The sequence below is a fragment of the Aythya marila genome (genome assembly GCF_965140915.1).
Source record: "Aythya marila genome assembly, chromosome: 4".
Classification (NCBI taxonomy): Eukaryota; Metazoa; Chordata; class Aves; order Anseriformes; family Anatidae; genus Aythya; species Aythya marila.
The window spans coordinates 28,304,967-28,324,593 of record NC_139045.1 but is presented as its reverse complement, the minus strand read 5'-3'; the positions used below and the strand labels follow the sequence as shown (position 1 = coordinate 28,324,593).

The following is a 19,627-nucleotide window of genomic DNA, read 5'->3' as shown; positions in this document are numbered from 1 at the left end:
AATCCAACAGAGTAATTTAGCTGTTGGTCCAGTCTGATCTAGCTACTGCAGCAATTATTCTAACAGACAATCCAGCTCTAGTCTGCCAATTAACATGAAATTAATGAAATGTTAGAAGCTGGATCACAGGAGTTTATACCTTACATAAACAGGGGTAAGCTTGGCTTAAAAATTAGGTATCAAATTTTATTTTCCATGTAAGGAGATTTCAAAACTTGCACAAATTCAAACAAGTGACAGCTCAGCATAGCAGTATCCAATTCATCTAAGAACTATTAAAAAACATCTATGCCGAATATCCCCTATCACCATGAAAGAGCAGTTATTAAGCTTCTATTTAGTACAAAACACTTCAAACACTATACACCAATCTCTGAAAAGTTTTTATTATCACCCCAAGCTGGTAGATATTACAAAAATAAACCATTATATAATAATGTAATTTTAATCATACATTTTTTGAAACAGAAAAGAAATAGAAAAAAATTTCTGTGGATATCCCACAAAGCACTGAACTCTGCATTTGTTCTATTCTTGCAGAAAAAAATAAAGTATCTCCAAAATAATGGAATGCAGTCTTGGCAGCCATAAGTTTATGGAAACTTAGCAAGGCTTGAAGTGAGATTGATGGCTATCTTGGAGGTGGAGGTGGTGGTGGCAAAAATGGGTACGATGAGTTGTACACATTTGGGCCCATCCAAGCCACGTTTAGATTTGAAGGTGGATGGTGAAATTGATGCATCTGATTACTGGAACCAAAAACTGGAGGAGGAAAGGGATACTGCTGCATCATTGGATTTTCACTTCTGTAAGGCTGCCGGAACACCGGAGACTCATGATGTATTCTGTTGTCTGAATAGTATGCCTGTGGCGGTCTCATTTGAGGTCTTGAAAATCCTCGAGGTCCTGATGGTGGAGGAAATGGAACACCAGAGAACTGTCTGTCATGGTACCCCCTTGAATAACTTTGAGCAGGCTGTTGCACTGGCTGATGAGCTCCTTTGTACTCATCTTTAAAACAAAAAAAAGTTTTAGTATTTTGGAAAGTTTAAGTTTAGTCCTCACAAACCTTTCAAGAATCACTTCTGTCTTCAAATACAAACAAATACCTAACCTGTATTGAGAGAGCTTACTACAGTATACAGTTAAGTCTGTTTTAAGATCATACATCAGAAGTTGAAGTCAATGAAATTGGAAGCGTAACCTTTTCTACAATACTGGCAAGTAGAACAAAGAAGTACTGGCAAGTCTACTGTTTAGCAACTAATCTTTACTTATTGGAGTAATATAGAAAGAATGATCCTGAGTGCTGCAAATTCAATCATTAAGAAGGAAACTTCACGTTCTTCCCCTCTAGGCATTTTCACTTGCATTAACAAACCATGCAAACACTCCAACTAAGTATTTTAGAAGTTTCAACATAAGGCCAGATTTAGCAACACACTACAAAGATCAGCAGTCCTTATTCCATCTTTAGTTTTTCATTTTCATTTTTAGTTTTTCACATTTTCATTATGCTGCAAACTACTACTGGAATTACTCAACATTAAGCACGTAAGGATATTTCCTCACGTCTTCCAAAGTTTGTGGTGTTAAAATCCATGTGCTTATAGGTGTAACAGAAAACAAGTTATTTTACTTAACTAATTGCTACTCAAATAACTACTGCAAATGTGGTGTCAAAAGTTATCTTAGTAACAACTTACTATTCAAGACATATCTAGGCAGATATATGACAGATATTTATCATGTTTTAAGCCAATGTACTAGACACTGCATTGATTGCACTAAAGTGCTACACATCTTTCAGACACATCTTTGGTATTATAGCAGATACAGGACAAATTGTTTCAACTCCAATTTAATGAAGTTAATCAACTCTATCGGGGGAAAAGGCAGACCTAAATCTTTAGCCAATTAACTTCCAGCATTCATCTTTCAAAGATTTTTTTCCTGTACAGGTCACACTGTAAGCATACGTTTAAGGTTCATGATAAGTGTGCAGCCAGTTTATATGAATACTGTAAGGGTATTCATGACATCCATTCTGTAGAATTGCGTAAGGACTACATGAAGAGCATTACAACATTACAAAAACTTCCAGGAAGTTGCTAAGATATTCAAAAGGCTACAGAATTTACACAGACACATGATCTCTTAAAGATTTTAGGGTTAGAAACACAAGTAATAAGTAAGTACATAACACCACAACAAGGTCATTGAATTTGAGTTTTATCTGGACCTAATCCTTGGTGCTAGATTGCAAAACAATTTCATCTGTAAAAAACAGATCTGTGAAAACAATTAATACCAAGATTCCTAGCTGTTTTCATGGGGGATTAGGACCTTTGATTCCTTTGCTGCATCCAGCCCTTTGGGAAGCACTCGTAAAATTACTTCATGTTCTTTTAGTTCTTATTAAAGACTGTAACAAGGAGCAATTTTTAATGTACCTGGAGTTTTATGAAAATGCAACCATATAAAACTCCAGCTGAGACTGAGTTTGTGCTCCAACTTAACAGCCATCCTTGCTGCTGAATTCCATAGCCAAAAGTAAACTGCAAGTAGCATCAACTTTAAAACGTGTTATTTATGAATAACAAGCTCAGTAAATCATAACTCATACTTCCTTGAAACACTGAGAAAGCTCGTCCTGTTCTGTCCTCAGTTATGTACAGTAGTTCAGTAACAGCCTCAGCAAGCCCTAGGAAAGACACGTCCGCAGTAAGCTGGCAGAATAAGGACATGCTAGAAAATACGCCTTATGCAGTGCAGATAAGCAGAAACCAGGAGAGAAAATAACAATCAGCTATGAAAGAAGGGATGAACTTTACACAGAGGAAAACAGTTAAAAGGACAGCTGCTGACTTACAAGCTATAGAGAAAAGAGGTTCAGTGGGTGGGGGTGCCATGCCTAGCAACTGTACTAAAAGGCAGCAAACTCATGGCAGGAGTCAGTCCAAGAAAGATTTGTCCAATGGTATGACTAATAATGATTTTTTCAATGCAAAAGCAATGCACGGCAAAAATGGAGCAGACAGAAGCAGCAAACTGATATGCAAGCAGTAGCAGAAAAAGAGTGGAGGTAAGGTGGGTCACCAGTATTTAAAAGAAGTACAGAAAGCACATAACAGAAGCATATCAGTAATATCAAAGTAAGACTGAATTTAAATTTTTCAGCCAAAATGACAATAAGAATGTTTTCGTCACTAGAGACACAAGTGAAGACATAGGAAAATTCAGTTACTGCAAACAGCACAGCCACAAACATACACATGCAAATGATCTGTCAACAGCAGGAAGAAGTGAAGAACAGTGCATATATTATGAAAAACTACACAGTTCACTAATCTACTCCAAGTTTATCTAATGACTATGACAGGTGAACAGGGGATCTCAGAGAGCTAAAGACAGGTCATTAATTAAGGAGAGGTATTAATATGCCTTGGGTGAAAAAGAGCTTCCTTTCAAGGAAGAGAAGTTCTGCATTGAAGACTGGCATCCTCTCCTTGAGTCTCAAATAAACGGTTTTCCAAAAATCATACATGGTTTTCCTTTATCTTCTCCCTATATTCAATGGCATAGGTTGAACTTAGGCCACAATGACCTCTGCAATAAGCAAGCTCCGAAGTCTGAAAGGTGGCATGTGCTCTCTATCCTTGCTGTGTATTAGATCACACCATCTACCTTAGAGGCTTTGAGTCTCCTCTGACAACTACCCTGCTCTATACTATTTCTTTCTCAGCTTAATGGAAAAAAAATTGCTGATTTTCCTTAGAAAGTAAGGAACAGTCACAGATTCAAACACTCAGCTTTGGAAAGTACACAAACATTTATCAACTGTATGAAAACAATTTTTAAGATATGCTGTATGAAAAGCACAATGGTATCTGACAGATGAAAGCACTCTCCCAGTGTTCACTCACCTGATGTATTTGTTTCTGATCTGAATTTCTTCCTTCCTTGATTTTGAGCCTTCTTTTTCCTTTGTTTTGCCTCTCTCTCCTTCTCATCATCACTGTAGTCCAAGGCCTGGTTAAAAAAAGAGGAGAAAAAAGCCATTAAAATATTAAAAAAATGTACAAAAAACTTCAGTTCTAGCAATAAATCAGTATTTAGAAAACACTGCATCCTGCAGTCAGCTTTGAAAAATACTGAAGCTGCACTTTCCTGTTTTGCATTCTAAGAGCCATCATATGTTCAGCTGGCTTCTCAACAATCAGAACCTTAACACTCCACAAATTTCTCAGAAAACAATTGGACAATTCTCAGTTATTCTTTCCAATTTTCCTAAAAACAGCAACATTCAAGCACTGAACATATTTTTGCCTTGAAGTTAGTAAGAAAAAAAAAACAATTGTATGACACGCAACAGATTTAAGCGCACATCCTTTTTCATGAATACCTTTCACAGCTTACTGCTAAAAACTGCAGTGAAGATTTTCAGAACTTGCATGCAATTCAACACAAGTCTACCAAGGATTCTATCTCACTCTTCCCAATCCAACCCAATACAGACAATTCACCTAGTTCTCACCAAAATTAAGAGGAAAAGAGTAATACAGCAGTAGCTGAGTGAAACTGAGGAAGCTGGCTAGTAATTACCAACAAAAATCTTGCAAGGGGTTACATGTTATTTAAAGTACAGAGTAGGTAAATTAATATATGGGTTATTTTAATAATCTAAGATTTTCATGACCAACACTGAACTGAGCAGTTAAATTTAACTACATTAAGCTACAGAAAATTAATATGTACTGACAATTTTAGACTAGTGAGATTCTAATAATATTGTTCTTGTCTGTTAAGCTTTCAATAGCAATGTTATTTCAAAGGAATTTTCAGTTTTGAAGAATGTTGTAATTTACAGTAGACTCAATGCCACTGCAACATTTTGTTCCTATTAGGCAAGGTTTTGCTACCTTTAGAACCCTAGCTTACACACAGAACAAGGAGGGGTTATTAACAGCAACAAAGAAATCTGTTAGCATAACTAGTTCTTCAAAAGACTGCTCCCTTGTGTGACTAAGGGGGGTGAGGGGCACAACCCCTACCTACCCCAGTTCCAAAAGGAAGGTTTTTGCTGTTTCCTGATGCATTGCTTCAGAGCACACATCTAAAAAACCCAGCACGGATACACTGCTAGGAAAAAAAGCAACCTAAATGTTAATTCTGAATACAATTACTTCCTCTTCTGCGTAACTGGATTATATTCTTACACTCCAAAAAGCCACAAGGAATACAACAGTACTACATACTATGAAGTAAAATCTCTTGCTAGCTTCTGCATTTTTCTAAGGACTAAATACATCATCCTCAAGCAGAACAGAAGTAACAAACAACAGGTACCTTCTGCTGCCACCTCATTTTCACATGACACTCCACAAAAGCTACCTCAGAGAAGTCACAGTTATCTCCTCCTGCTGGCCTTGCACCAAAACACCATGCATTGTCATCCTATGACCCTAAAGACATCCTATGACCCTAAAGACCCTAGAGAAATTGTACTGCTGAGTCTACAGCTAAAGTAGGCTAATTACAAGCCTGTGGCAAAAGAAACACTTATCCCATACCTTAAAAAAGGTAAGAAGCATGAAAGACCTAGCCAGGATTAAGTTAAGGTTCATGGAAAAATAGAACTTCATAGCATCAAAAGAACTGACTCCAAAACTCCACGCAGTTCACTGGGGGAGCTTGCCAGACAAGCTATGGAATCAACTGCCAGCTGAGGGCTCTGAAGGAGCCTGGCTCTATGAGACAATTTCAAGCATCAGTAGCATAAAATTAAATCTGCACCCCTGTCAACAGTTATTGCCTTCAAAGCAGAAGATACTTTCTACCAGCTCATCAGCTGTCACAGCCTGGTTATCCCAGGGTAATGTGTAACTACAGAACTATCCAAAGATGAGCCTAATTAAGGATTACAAGCTGTTGTGTATTGTTTTCTACAAAACAGTAAGCATGCACATCGCTAAGTCAGAAAGGTGTCACAAAACCCAACTAGGTTGCCCATCCTTGCCAGCAATGATTTCTTTCAAATCTCCTTCCTTTCTTCCTATCATGAAGTACAGCAAAGTTCCCTCGGTACTTTCAGGTTCTAATACTCAAAGACACCAGATCATCTTAGAAAAAAATCTTTTTTTTAAATAATTATCAACTTTGGAAAAAGCAGTGAACCTGTATCTGCTAAAGACTTGAGTGCTTCACTGTACACAGCCAGATTTTAAAGTTATTTAGACACCCACAAATTCAAATTAAGCATTTACATGCTTACCCCCTGAATAGCTTTAAAATACAGCTATGAAATTAAGAACTTACCATTAACCTATGAGCACATTTTATATCACCACCAAAAAGCTAGGCTTAGCCAAAAGCATACAGTCTTTCAATGCTCTGTTAGTCACGTATCTACAGTCTAAATCTGTGCAACACTTCTAATTCTCAAATGATAATTCTTGGTGAGATGTCTTCCCAACAAAGGAAGGAAACCTACATTCAGAAGTGTTAAACAAGCATTCTTTGTGAGAAGTTCACACTGCTCAACTTAATTCAGCTTGTGGGAAGAAAAAGTATTTTGAAATCCATACCCCATACTAAATAAAGCAACATTCTGGATTGACAAACTGATACATCATTACAGCACGTATCTTCAAACCTTACAAAAAACTCACATATTTCTCCTTCAAGCCAGAACAACGAACCAGGATAAGGTATGTTAATGCAGTATTGCTTAGAACAACAAAAACATGGAAACCCACTCAAACAACTAAAAGCCCTTTCCTACCTATAGTTTATATTTGGAACCATGTTCTGTGGAACTACACTAACCTGTCAAACTTTCATAAAATTCAGAAAAAGCAGTTAATTTTAAGATCATTTTAGTACACTATTTGAGGCTTCTAGGACTTTGAGCTATTTTGTGTAAGTTAGGCTTAAAGTAAAAATTGCATGGAAAAATGGGAGCTTTAAGCCAGAAAAATCAGTCTCATGATGTCACATCAATAAAAACACCGTTTGTGGCTGTTAATAAAGAGGCAAATAGTCATGAAAAATAACGAATCAGTTAAAATTGGTGTTAAAGAGCACTAGAGAGAAAGGCTGGTCACTGAAGTCATTAGAGATCCTACAATAAGTGATGGTTGTGAAGAGCTCTTGTTTCTGTATCATCATATATGACTGCCTTTGTATGGAAAAAGCTCATCTTGTTACACTGGCATTTTAATAGGAAACAGTAGGGAAACCTTAACAAGGAGCCATTCAAAGAATGCAACAGAACAGGTGTCACATTAATCTAAGAGACTAACATCCAACCTTGTAGAATACTAGGAAACCTTTATATAAAAAGGATTGGTTATGTCAGGTTGAAAGGCAAAGATACTGTGAAAGCACAGCAAAGACAAAAATGCCCTAGCAGAAGCAGAACTATCTGGCAAAGTAATAGTTTTTGCTACTGAAAGTTGATCATTCAGGTTTCCAAACACATTCTTGAAGAACTGGAAAAACTGAAAATAAAGATACATACATTTCAAACTGCAAAAAGCAAGTAAAAAAGATAACTAAATCTCTCTCCTACTGACTGGTAGGCCTCTCCAAGGAAAGCAGATGCTCTTTACAAAAGTTATATCAAACTCTTGTATGCTTAAAAAAAATAAATTGGTAATTAATCCCACTGCACAGAATGTTTTCTATATACATTTTCAAAAACAATAGAACAAACTATATATACTTACTTCAGGTGGCGGTTCTTGGTCATTCTTCCAAGATGCATCTGACCCCTTCTCCCTAAAAGTAAAAAACACAGAGTGTTACACAATCAAGAAGTAAGAAGTTTTAAGGAGGCTATGAAACATCTCATGTTTCACTTGTGGTATAGTAACATATTTCAGGTTAAAAAATAATTTGTATGAAAACTGTAGTGTAGCAAGTAGGGTAATACTTTCTTCCAGACTTATCTGATATACCAGGATACATGCCTGTTTTTAAAGAAGCATTTGTTTTTTTCCCACATTTTTTTCTAAACAAACAGTAACATATGTGTCAACTTAGGGCTTCACCAGACAGGCCACTTGAAAACACTTTCCTCCTTTGAGTAGACAAAACACTTCAGACAGCTAATATTAAGCTGCGACCAGTATCCTCCCAACACGTCCTTTTAAACCTAAATTGCTTGAAATAATTGGGACAAGTCACCAGAAATTTCTTATGATAACTACCGTCATAAAATTTCTTATTCTTCCCTTATACCCTTATTCTGTTATCTCCAGTTGAAAAGAGTAAAGAATTTGTCTAGAAGGATATGAGCTTCAAGTCCATCTATCGCAAAGCAACTTCAGAATCAAAACCCTAGGCTTGGCTTACAATTCTATTAAGATAGCATTAACTAGATAATCAGTTGATAGATGGTTGTAAATATAAAATTAAAATTTAAGACAAAAGACATGTGAAGAAGCAAAAACAACTCACAAAAAATGTTCTTGCCCCAAAAGAATTCTGAATTGGTGCCATTTATTTCTCTCACCACTTCAAGAACTCCATTAAAAAAATCAAGCAATTTCATTGATCGGTAGCAACTCTGGAACAAGTTTAATTTAGAAGTCTGTCAAATATGCTTCTTGAAAATTTAATATATTTTGGTCTGTAATTTCAAGACAATCTTTACTTATGCAAACTAAACAAAATGCTAAAATGCATACTTGTAAAATGGAGCCATGTAAGTTTAGAAAAGTGTTCTATATGAAATATCTACAAACAATGCTCTAATAACCAAGCATTATGTAATCAGCAAGTCAACAAAAATCAAGCTACAACAGCAACACTGATGTACATGACCAACTCCATGCTGCCTGGATTTAAACAGACCTGAAAGACAGCCCAAGAGAATACAGGCACCTCATCTCGAAGTGCTTTGTGCCTCAATCCCTACCCGTAAAACTGAAGCTCAATCTTTATGTATGGTTAGAAAACCTTAAAGACAACACCACCGTGATTATCAGGAAAACACCTCAGAACGCAACCCATTAATTTCTAGGCTACAGAAAACACTAACAAGGCAATGAAGAAAGGAAGAATATTTATTATGAACAAAGTTCATTGTTTCTTCCTCTCACCTTCTTGTTTCAGGGTAATAAACTCCCTCCAGAAATACCAGAGCATAAACAAGACTTCAAAACCTGTCATCACTAGGCAATACGTAGTACTACTAACTGCAAAATTCATCTTAAGTTTTCCTAATCTTAAAGTAGTTTATCTCACTCTGCCAAGGCAACCTTCACCATTTCAGCACAACAGAACAATTTCCATCCTTTGAGATACTTAATCTTCTGCAAAGAGCAGGACACTAATTCTTAGATTTCTGAATTCAGGTACTGTAAAACCTAGAAGTCTAACAAAAAGGTGACTCATAGGAACCATGAAAATACATGAGCTTCTTTGAATTATTGTGTTTCAGTCAATGCAGACAAAAATCCACACATTACTTTTATTAAGTCGTTTTGCATTCAAGAAACTTGGCACTATCTACTAAATACTGATACTTCCATTATCTTCTCCTTTAATGCATAAAGCCTGTTCACACCACTGCAATTTTGCACAATGCAAGCAGATTTTTAAAAAGCTTCAAACTTAAGTTTTTTTTAGATCTTAATTCTGATTGCTTTCCATTTCAAAGCACCACTACAGTTCTGAGTAGCATTTTTTTAAAACTTTTAAGCTGACAACACTTCACAGACCAATCTGCAGAGCGAAGTAATCTAATCAAGAGCAGGGAACAAAATCACTCGTCATCAAATTTGTAATCCACAGTCCAAAAAGCCCTACCATAAACCACTGACTGAAGCTGAATTCTTCTACTGTCCATGCCATCTTGGTTTCTTTATATAGATGTTACAGCAGAGATAAGACATGGAAGTTGTTTATCCATTTCCACTGGCAGAATGTATCTATCCTACCTGCTTTGTGAGAAGGTAGCTTCAACAGATAGTACCAATGGTGTCACAAAAACTTAAGAACCTTCACTGACAAAATACATCAAAAATAAAAGTTTCAGTGAAATAAAACTGAAACAGGACCACCATTCTCAAATGCTGGTTACTTTGGACTAGACTTGTTCACATGTATCATTTTTATGCAAGGCAAGGAGCAAGGTCTGACATGCTGCTCAACTGCAGTGATAAGACGTGGAAGTGTTGAACATCTTACCTAGTGTTCAATTTCGTACCACAGTAGTTAAGTATTACTGAAATAAAACAAGCAGTTCCCAGAACTACTTGCAAAGCATACAACAAATTATAAAACTGATCTCACATCTCAGATGCTGAGTTTGGCCTACAGTTATTGATGCAGTAAGCAGATTATTAAGTCTGTGCAACTACTGCGCTAAGCAACAAAGTTCACTTGCAAATTATTGAAGACCAGCTGGATGCAGAAAAACAAAGCTTTCTCACCCTACCGCTTCCATCTATTTTAAAGGTCTCCGCTGAAAGTGGTGTATACATTTTTTAAAAATACCTGCTGCTTTCAAAGAAAAAACCTTGCAGGCCTTGCTATATCCTTGGTCAATAAAAAAAAAAAAAAATCAGTAAAAATACTGACTGAAGTTGTAATTTATACAGACACCAAATGTTACAATTTTTCTCTGTGATAGTGAGTCAAATGAGAACTAATCCTAACAAATAGGGACTTAGTCACATGTGACAGAACTTCTTTAAACCTACAGTTATCTCAGACATTTCATTATTAGAAAATTAATGTTTAGCCAACAGTTACCATGCCCTGTTTCTTCGTCCTTAGCTTTGAGTACTCATCTTCGAGATGGCAACAAACCCTATTCATACATCATACTTTCCTCAGGCAGGCAGATACTATGAAGAAGTACTCAAGGCTAAACTTCGATTCAGCATTTTCAGCTACATTAAAAAAAGTTATAACCAGACTAGAGAAGATGTGCTACTTACTGTCTCAGTTTCTCTGCAAATATATACTGGGTGAAGTCCTGCACCGATGGAGCAAAATACATGTTATCTTGCACATTAATACTTTTCTCTTTGATATGCTCTGGGCTGTTAAATCGTAACACATAGAAGGGATGCATAACAGGACCAAATATCTCAAATATCTGAAAGAGACAAAAAATCATTTTAAAATGCACCACCAAGATTAGTTAACTAATTTAATCACAAACAACTGTGAAGCTTTAACATAACTTGCATTATGTTAATCAACTTGAATTGATGTGTTTTCAAATTGCAGCATCAAATCAAGTGATTCTCATGTTTTACCTTTATTACTACATTCGTTTGACAGTGTATTTTCACATGCTAATACTGCCTTCACCCACCCAACTGCACTGCTTTCACTGTTTCCTTCACTTTAGTAATCTTTCCTTTTGTCAGACTTCTGTTCCTCTCTTGATTATGCTTTCAAATCTGAGTAAATCAACACCTGAACAATCTCCTGACTGTTTACTCCTGAAGTCCATCTCTAGGAGATGCCTTTATGTTAGTTTCCATGTCTTTTCAATGGAGAACATCTGAGATGTATGGGACACCTGCAATTTGATGTTTTCCAGTGTTCCACTCACATCTAGTACAGACAAATATTCTGGTAGAAAGCCATCACCTAGAGGTGTCACTTTCTCCATAGCATATACAGAATTCAATGTAATACCCCTATCAGGAAACATTCTTCTTAAAGCACACACTAGCCTAAACCTGTACCACCAGAGTACACATACATAACTATTCCTGTGTTTTCCTGGAAAGCTTATTTTAATTTCTCCAATCTTTGCCACAAATCCTGGCAATAAAAGAGCAAAGATTATTATTAAAGCAACCTCTATTTCCATAAGCAGTCATATCAAATGACAGAATCAGATAACAGACCACATATTGTCATTCTATATGGATGCAATGAGTTCCAGGCTCGGAATTTTTAAGATTAAAGAAATCAGATGACTAAAAAAACCCTAAAGTTCAAGGAAAAACTATGCATAAAGGAAATGTCTCTCAGTTGACTCAAATACTATTTGTTGCAAAATAAAATATTTTGAATTTAATATTAGAATAACAGGTTTTTACGCTTTACACACACACCTTTCCTGCAGCTTGCCGATCTTCTTTAAAAATTATGCTTTCCTCATTTATTGGAGGTAGGCCTCTCACAGATTCAATTATTACTACAATGGAAAGAAAAAAGCAATTAGAATTTTACGTTTCAGGAGCAGTATGTACTTAATTGCAGAGGAATACAAGAAAAATATCTCTATTTATAAACTAATCGTCAGCTTCACCCCAAAATTATTGTGCACGTATAAAATTTCTTACAGTCATTTAAAACATTCTCCAGTGATCTGAGTGAGAAGATTCACACTGGTTTATAGAACTATCAGATACAAAACAGAAGTCTCAGATACATGTATGTGAATTACCTATTGCATTTCCTCAGGCTGTTTCTGAACAGCAACAGTAATTTGTGGGGGAGGCTGCGATTTTTTCGCATGTGAGTATAGATGCATGTGCATGTTCTGCCTTAATATTCCAAAAAAAAAAATCCACCAGAAAAAAAAAAGAATAGAAATAGCTATTAATTTCCCCTAGTAAGTTAAAAATTATGCCAAACAGTGCAATCACAGCAGTAACCAGGAGCGTCATTTATCAGTTCTGTATACAGATACGCAATTTGAAGTATTTTTGCACTTCAGTGTCATACAGTAGTCTCATCCTACATTTGGGCCTAATTCATGATTAATGATGGTATGAGTGGTCAAACTGATCAAGTCATTCTAGCACCTTAAAAGATGAAACGCTTAGGAGACTTACGTACTTAGAAAGGGACAGAGAAGTATGCTTTTCCTGTGTTAAATACACAATTTGATGATATACAGCCTATGAATCAACTTTATTTTTAGGTTTTCCAGATTCAAGGATAAATAGCTTACTCTTTACTGGAGTCTTTAGAATGCTTCACTCATTTTTTTCTTTTTTGCTTAAGAAAACAGAAATATTGTCTTCCTTTACATTCAGTAGAAACTACACTTAAAGCTATCAGCGGTCTAGGAGCATCATACTCAAAACTTCTGATTCTGAAGGTGATCTTCTCCACCCTTAAAAAATAATGCTAAATTAACTATTTTCAATTCCTCAATCATCAAATATTCAAGCCCTTAACATCACTTTCAGACTCCTCCAAAAACTAACAAAAATCTTCCAAACTTATGTAACAGAACTTAAAGCAAACACCTCCTCAAGCAAAACCTCCTAAGGCTCAGCTGCTATTTCGATCTGCAAGCGTGATATGCCAAGCAAGCCTGTGACAATGCTACAGACTTAACAGTTTACTGACTTTTGTGAGATAGGGAAATCACTGTTTTGTGTCTACCTATATGATAAAATGTAGGGTGAAAGAAGCCCAGTATGTTGTTTAATCCTCATGAGAAATATATCCTACAAAAAAAAAAAAAAAAAAGGCAAATACACACAAAGTTCTCAACTCGAATTGACCACTTACAGATCCCAGTCTTCAAGTATGCCAAGGAAGGCATTCTAGCAACCATAAGCTCCAACAAAAGCAGGTAGAACCACTATGAGATTTTAACCTACAACTGATTTGACCTATAGTCCCCCCTACCCTAGCCTAACAAAATCCTTAAACTTCAACTCTTCCAGGACCACAGAATGCAATCCTAAGGCAGGTTTGCTATATATATACACACACCAAAGCTGTTTACTTTCCAGGCTACAACCCAGAGATGAATTTTTCTGTTAAGCACCTTGAAGCAAAACACAGCAGAAGTTCTGTTAAACGTTGATACACTGAACAGAAGTTTATGTTCACCAAAATAACTACCATTCTCCTAACTACTGTGAAGCACTCATTAATCTTGTTTTTCTACCCCTAACTTGACCTCATAGTATGCCTACTTACAGACATCAGACATCAGCATACAGACATTGCAGATTTTATCAGAAATCTCTACCGTTTTCTGTAGAAATCTTCCAAGTATAATCAAAGGGGCAGAAGGAGTTCAGGATACTGATTACTGTGTTAATAGTTTTGCAATTTCCAAGTCTTCAACACATGTGTACCTGATACAAATTTGGTATACGCAGGTTTCTATTTAGGTCAAAAATCAAAAACAATCTGAAGTTAATTGACAGAACCCCTGATATGGCCATAATCAATTGAAATTGAGGCCTCTCAGACACCTGTTTCCAGCAGAACTGAAAAGAAAACATGCAGATGGAGGAAGCCACAAAGCAAGGCAGAAAAAACAGGAATTAACATATATTGGGGTTTTACTACACACTTTAATCTTTACTTCATACTTGTTTACTGTTGTGTTTTCTAATTTTCACCAACCAGCATAAAATCAGCAGTACACATGTTCCAGTTACACAAAGCAGAATGCAGATTAAAGTTGTCACCTGTCAGTATACAGACAGGATGTGTAGAGGTTCTATTCACCAGTAACAATTGAAAAATGAGGACAATTTTCAAAACCAAAGTCTTTAAAAGTAACTTCATTTAAGCATTCACACTCTAAACCTAAGGTAAGAATAGCTGTAATCTCTCTCTTGAATATTTAACTTTCAACTTCTTTTCAAACTATTGTTTCAGCTGAAAACAGCCCTCATCATTATAAATACGTGAGAAAAGATGAGTAAAATAGGCCAGACAGCTACCTTCAATGGCCAGACAACTACCTTCAATTCTTTCAAGACAGCTTCGGGTCAAAGATTGAGATGAACTCTAAAGCAACAACAACAACAAAATTGTGGATGAATAGCTTGTATCCCCTGGAGTTTTTTGTTTGTTTTTACAATATAAAAGTTTTAATAGCAAAAGCTATATGCTTCATTCTTTTTGTTTTCCCATTCAACATAAATATACTATTTTCAAATCTCCAATTCTCCTAGGAAAATTGCTTTAAAAGCAGTTCAAGCAGCATGGAGCACTTCAAATACGCTTAAATACAAATGCACTACGGAAGTTTCATTAATACCAGCTTCTGCAAAACTTATTTCACATACCAAAAACTGACGTGCCAGGTAGAGCTGAAAAGATCCCTAAACACATACTGCCTACAGCCAAACCTACATCTATTATGTGTCTCAATCTTATTAAGCTTACCCTCCAGCATCTATAAATCACGTTAGTCATGCTGTCCTATGACTGCTGACGATGGCAGCCTGCATTTGGTCAAGGTGCCAGAAATGGGATGAACTACGGGGGGCCAAAACGATGAACTTACTCAAAATACCAATTATCCAACAGATGCTGCGTTGCAAACAAGCACTTGGAACTGCATTGTACAGTGTGCTTTCACTTACACACCTCCTGTATCTTCAGATGTAATTCATATGTAGCATTTAAAATCTTTGGATATCAAAAAACTGCACATGCTCAATCTTATTGTTGCCAGGATTAATACAAAGGCCATAACACAAGGTGAGAAAAGGCTTCTTACAAAAGTCAGAACATTGAAGTCCCACGAAAGCATATGCAAACAATACTCATTTAGTAGTAGTTTGTCTATTAGATCAGTTCTCAGGTGGTAACCTACTGCCCCCTTCTCTGAAGAAGTGCAAGGTAATCAACAGAAATGTTTAACAGCCCTATGGAACAGAATGCTGCAGTACTGAAACTTTGGAGGAACAATTAAATATACAACTAATGTGAAGATGAACACATAATTTTAAGTAAAAGGTAAATGCATCTTGCCTACCTAGCTGCTCAATGATACTGGAAACTGTCCCAAAGAGCTTCAGTTCAATATTATCAGGTAGAATTAAAGATAAGTCTTCAACTGGAGGCAGTTCCTGAAAACACAAAATCAACATTCAGAATATAATCGTCATAAATTCACCAATTTGTTGCTACATAAACTTGACAATCAGAAAAACCGCCTAGCATTTTGAAGATTTCATTAAAAATCTAGTTTGATTCATCTTTCAGAATAATTCTAAATGAACTCATCCTGGGGGAATGTCACTTTTTAAGACATCTTTTCAATTAAGACAGTACTCTGTGTATTTCCATTGCAACTGAAGTAGACACTAATTTTATTCAAGTGGATAAAGCCAGCAACTGATAGATGTTTTCATTTCTTCATATTTGTCTTCCTAACTAAATAATAAATCACTTTCAACATACAATTAGATAATCAGTAACCACAAAACAGACCATTTATTGCCTTGACTTCAGACCAATATGAAGGATGTCAAGGTATTATCTTTAATTTAAAGTTCTATTTAGTGGAGGATAATCAGAGAGGAGCTTCGAGAAAAGCACAGAACTTCAGCTACATAAATGAGTACCACACAGAGAATACACAGAATTTTAAACTTTGCCTTTGATAGCAGATTTTAACACTTGTATTTGAACTTGAACAAACTCATTAGTCATGTCCAATGTACTCACACTAGTATTTCTCTGTAAGTTACAGTGCTGTTATTTTGACTATATGGAATGAAACCTATGTGCAACTAGTGTAAGTTACCTTCAACATCATCTGAATTCGGAAAAAGTGTCCAAACTTCAGCAGTTAACTGTATTTCTACAAGTTCATCTCCAGAAACATAACAGCTACCAGCAGAAGACTCACTCCAACAAAAGAATCTTATTCTGGCTCTCATCAACACTTTACCTTATCTTCATTTCTCGACAAACAAACTGAGGCCAAATTTTTTCCAGATTACATAACATAGAATCAGAGCCAATATACACAAATTTAGAAACACTGCAAGCTAGTGTACAGCTAGTGTACATTCAATCACTAGGTTAGGTTTATTTTCTTGCAACTTAAAAGCATATCAAATTCAATTAAAGATAGGCTACTTGATGAGATTTTAAAGATACCACTTTTTACTTACATCCAGGGGCAACTCATCTTTTGTTTTAACACAATGTCTTCTGTTATCCTTCTCATTTGGATGATCATCTTCATCAGACACTGTTGATGAAGAACATGAAGAGGAAGAGGATGTAGTTGAGCTGTCTGAATCTGTGTCACTAAATGAAACAAATATGGGAGTTAAAATATGGACTCATACATGGAAGTTAAAAAAAGACACCTAAATCATGCATTACTCAACTACCTTTGGACAGCAGGCATTTTTCTGAGATGTATAATAAGAACGCCAATCCTTCCTGATCCAACAACTCACTGGACAAGATCACTAAAAAACTGAGAAAAGCAATGCTTCAGCATTTCAGAACAAACGCTAACTGTAACAGCTCACCTGGGTGCCCGCAAGACGTTTTGAAAGATAACATATTAATCTGCCTACTATAGCTCAGTCACTCTTGATACACAATCCCAACATTAGCACAATGCTAAGTGGAAGTAGAAAATATATGTACTTACTCCAACTGATGTATCTTGCACTATTAAAAAAAAATATAAAATTTTTGCAAGGCTTTTTTTTTTTTTTTTTTTTTTGTAATTTTCACTGGCATAAGTATTTATTGCCCAGGACACTTAATGTTTGAAGTAAAAGGCAAAGTAAAAAAGCAGTCATTACTCATGTTCACGTTTCACTTAGCAAAAAGTTTCCTTCCTCAAGAGTCAGAGGGAAAAACAAATACACAGAACAGTCTATCCTGTTGACTGAAAACGCTACTTACAAACCTTTAACAAACACACACTGAGACAGTCGAACATTTGTAGGATTGCATGTATGTTTTAGTACCCCATCTGACAGTTAATAGTGCAGGATTTACAAACAGGAATAAATAAAAACAAAAAACGCTCCCTTCTACCTATTTTAATATTAAATCACCTTCTTAACAAGCATATTGATGGCTTTCAATTATCTGTTGTTGTACTTTTTCTAATAATTGCTAATAATAAAGACAACTAAAAGTAACACTTTCCTGAACAGATCCTTTGAAAAAGGACTTCTAGGAACAAAATCAACATAGCAAAAAGACTACTGAAAATCAAGTAGTGAGAGAAAAATAAAAGAATGAAGTGTAAGAAGAACAGTGAGCTATGTGCTGTAGCTTAAAGCTTTCAGATAAACGATTATGATGACAATCACTGCAACAGATTTTGGAAGCAATAAAGAAGTCCCTACAGACATAAAGATTAAGTCACGAAACTCGCTGCTGTACTTTATGATGTTCTAGGACTACTTGAACTGAGCAAACCAACTATTTCCACAATCTAGCTTTACACTATTAAACCATTAATGAAGCTCATGGGGAGAACTTCAGACTTCTTATGCATCAACTTCTGATGGTTAGAAGAGGCACGTGGCAATCTCGTATTAGGGAACTGCAACAAAAAGTAGCCACGAAACTCACTGAAGCTGATTAAAAGCGTGCAGGCTTCAGAAGCTGAAAGGCAGCTTACATCTAAGCAGAGTTATCCTTCATTATGAAGAATCCTATGTTCAGACTTCCTCAGGTGCCTCGTCACAGAAAGCAGTTCAGAGGCACCTTGGGGGCACCAGGACCAGCACCACACTCAACATGATGGCGGCCCAACGAGCCACGATGCTCTACAAGCCCAAACTCTCGTGTTCCCATTGATTTCTGCGCCCCGCAGCCGCTGTTTTGGAGGTGTACTAACGACCGGGGGCCGGCTCCCGCCCCTCGAAGCGCCGCAGGGCAGCGCCGCGCGGCTCCCCCGCTCCCCAACCCACCTCTCCGAGTCCGCCGCCGCGGCCGGCCGGGAGCAGCACGCCGCCTCGCCCGGCGGCAGCACGGCCTCATCTTCCCCCTCGCCCTCCCGGGGGCCAGGAGAGCCCGGGACCGCCGCGCCGGGGCCGAAGGTGAGCGCCTCCAGCTGCGCCGCCACCTCCTGCTGCGCCGCCACCTCCTGCTGCGCCGCCATCTCGCCCGGCGCCGCCATCTCGCCCCACCGGCCGCGCGCCCGCCGCCCCCCCTACCCACGTGGTCGCCGCCGCCGCCGCCGCCGCCTCGGCCGGGCCGGGCGGGCCCGAGGAGAAGCAGCGCGCGTGCGCGAGGGGCGGGCGGCCGTGGGCGCCATTTGGGGAGGAGCGGCGGCGGGCTCGGGGAGTCAAGGCCCTGGGCGGGGTGACCTGGGGCGCACCGCGGTTGGACGCCGGTTTTTGGGAAGGGTAGGGGCTGGTCTTATAAAGTGGGGGCAGCTGCCACGTGTTGTGTCCTGATGCGTGAAGTCCTGTCCCGCCGAATAAATTTTATGATTAAATCGGTATTTACCACGTGTATTTTGTTTGTATTAGGCTTGCCCACGAAGGAAAGTTGGAGTTAGGGGGTTTCTCTTGCATGGGTGTGCTTTGAGGGCCTAGTGGTATGTGAGTCTCGGTAATTTGAATATGCTAATAACACACAGCAGATTTATTTAATTAGAACTTAAAAGTTTAAAAGCTCTCCGTTATCAACTTCTTATAATAATATCTGAAGTTAAAACAGTAACCCTATAATAATACCTAGCTCTATAACGCTGAACCACATCCTCCAGATCACCAAACTATTCACCACAACATAAATGAGCATTTCTGTGGGTGATTTGCCTTAAATACATGCTGTTCTGGAGCCAGAGGGTTTTTTCGGTGCGTATCCAGTGCCTTGCACAACTCCACAAGGTAGCCTGCTGGTGTATTAGGAGTCATTCCTCTCAGTGCCCAGGGATCTGACATAC

At 37.5% G+C, this 19,627-nt stretch overlaps 1 protein-coding gene across 1 annotated transcript; it reads right to left on the bottom strand.

Annotated features, from left to right (window-relative positions):
• Positions 1-376: 376 nt before the first annotated feature.
• On the bottom strand, positions 377-18,836 carry NAF1 (nuclear assembly factor 1 ribonucleoprotein). The gene is made up of 8 exons (XM_082758586.1): positions 18,645-18,836; positions 16,869-17,007; positions 15,722-15,815; positions 12,090-12,172; positions 10,953-11,113; positions 7,731-7,782; positions 3,927-4,032; positions 377-1,011 (listed from the first exon to the last, which is right to left on the bottom strand). Exons 1-8 carry the CDS (start codon positions 18,833-18,835, stop codon positions 632-634), a joined length of 1,206 nt encoding a protein of 401 aa, XP_082614712.1. The 5' UTR covers position 18,836; the 3' UTR covers positions 377-631.
• Between the last annotated feature and the right edge of the window lie 791 nt (positions 18,837-19,627).

Coding starts and splice junctions, on each gene's coding strand:
- NAF1 (XM_082758586.1), bottom strand. CDS start 18,835: ATGGCGGCGCAGCAGGAGGTGGCGGCGCAGCAGGAGGTGGCGGCGCAG. Junction 7,783..10,952: donor TTTGCAGAGAAACTGAGACA/GTAAGTAGCACA, acceptor TTTTACTTTTAG/GGAGAAGGGGTCAGATGCAT. Junction 4,033..7,730: donor ACCAAGAACCGCCACCTGAA/GTAAGTATATAT, acceptor TTTTTTAACCAG/GCCTTGGACTACAGTGATGA.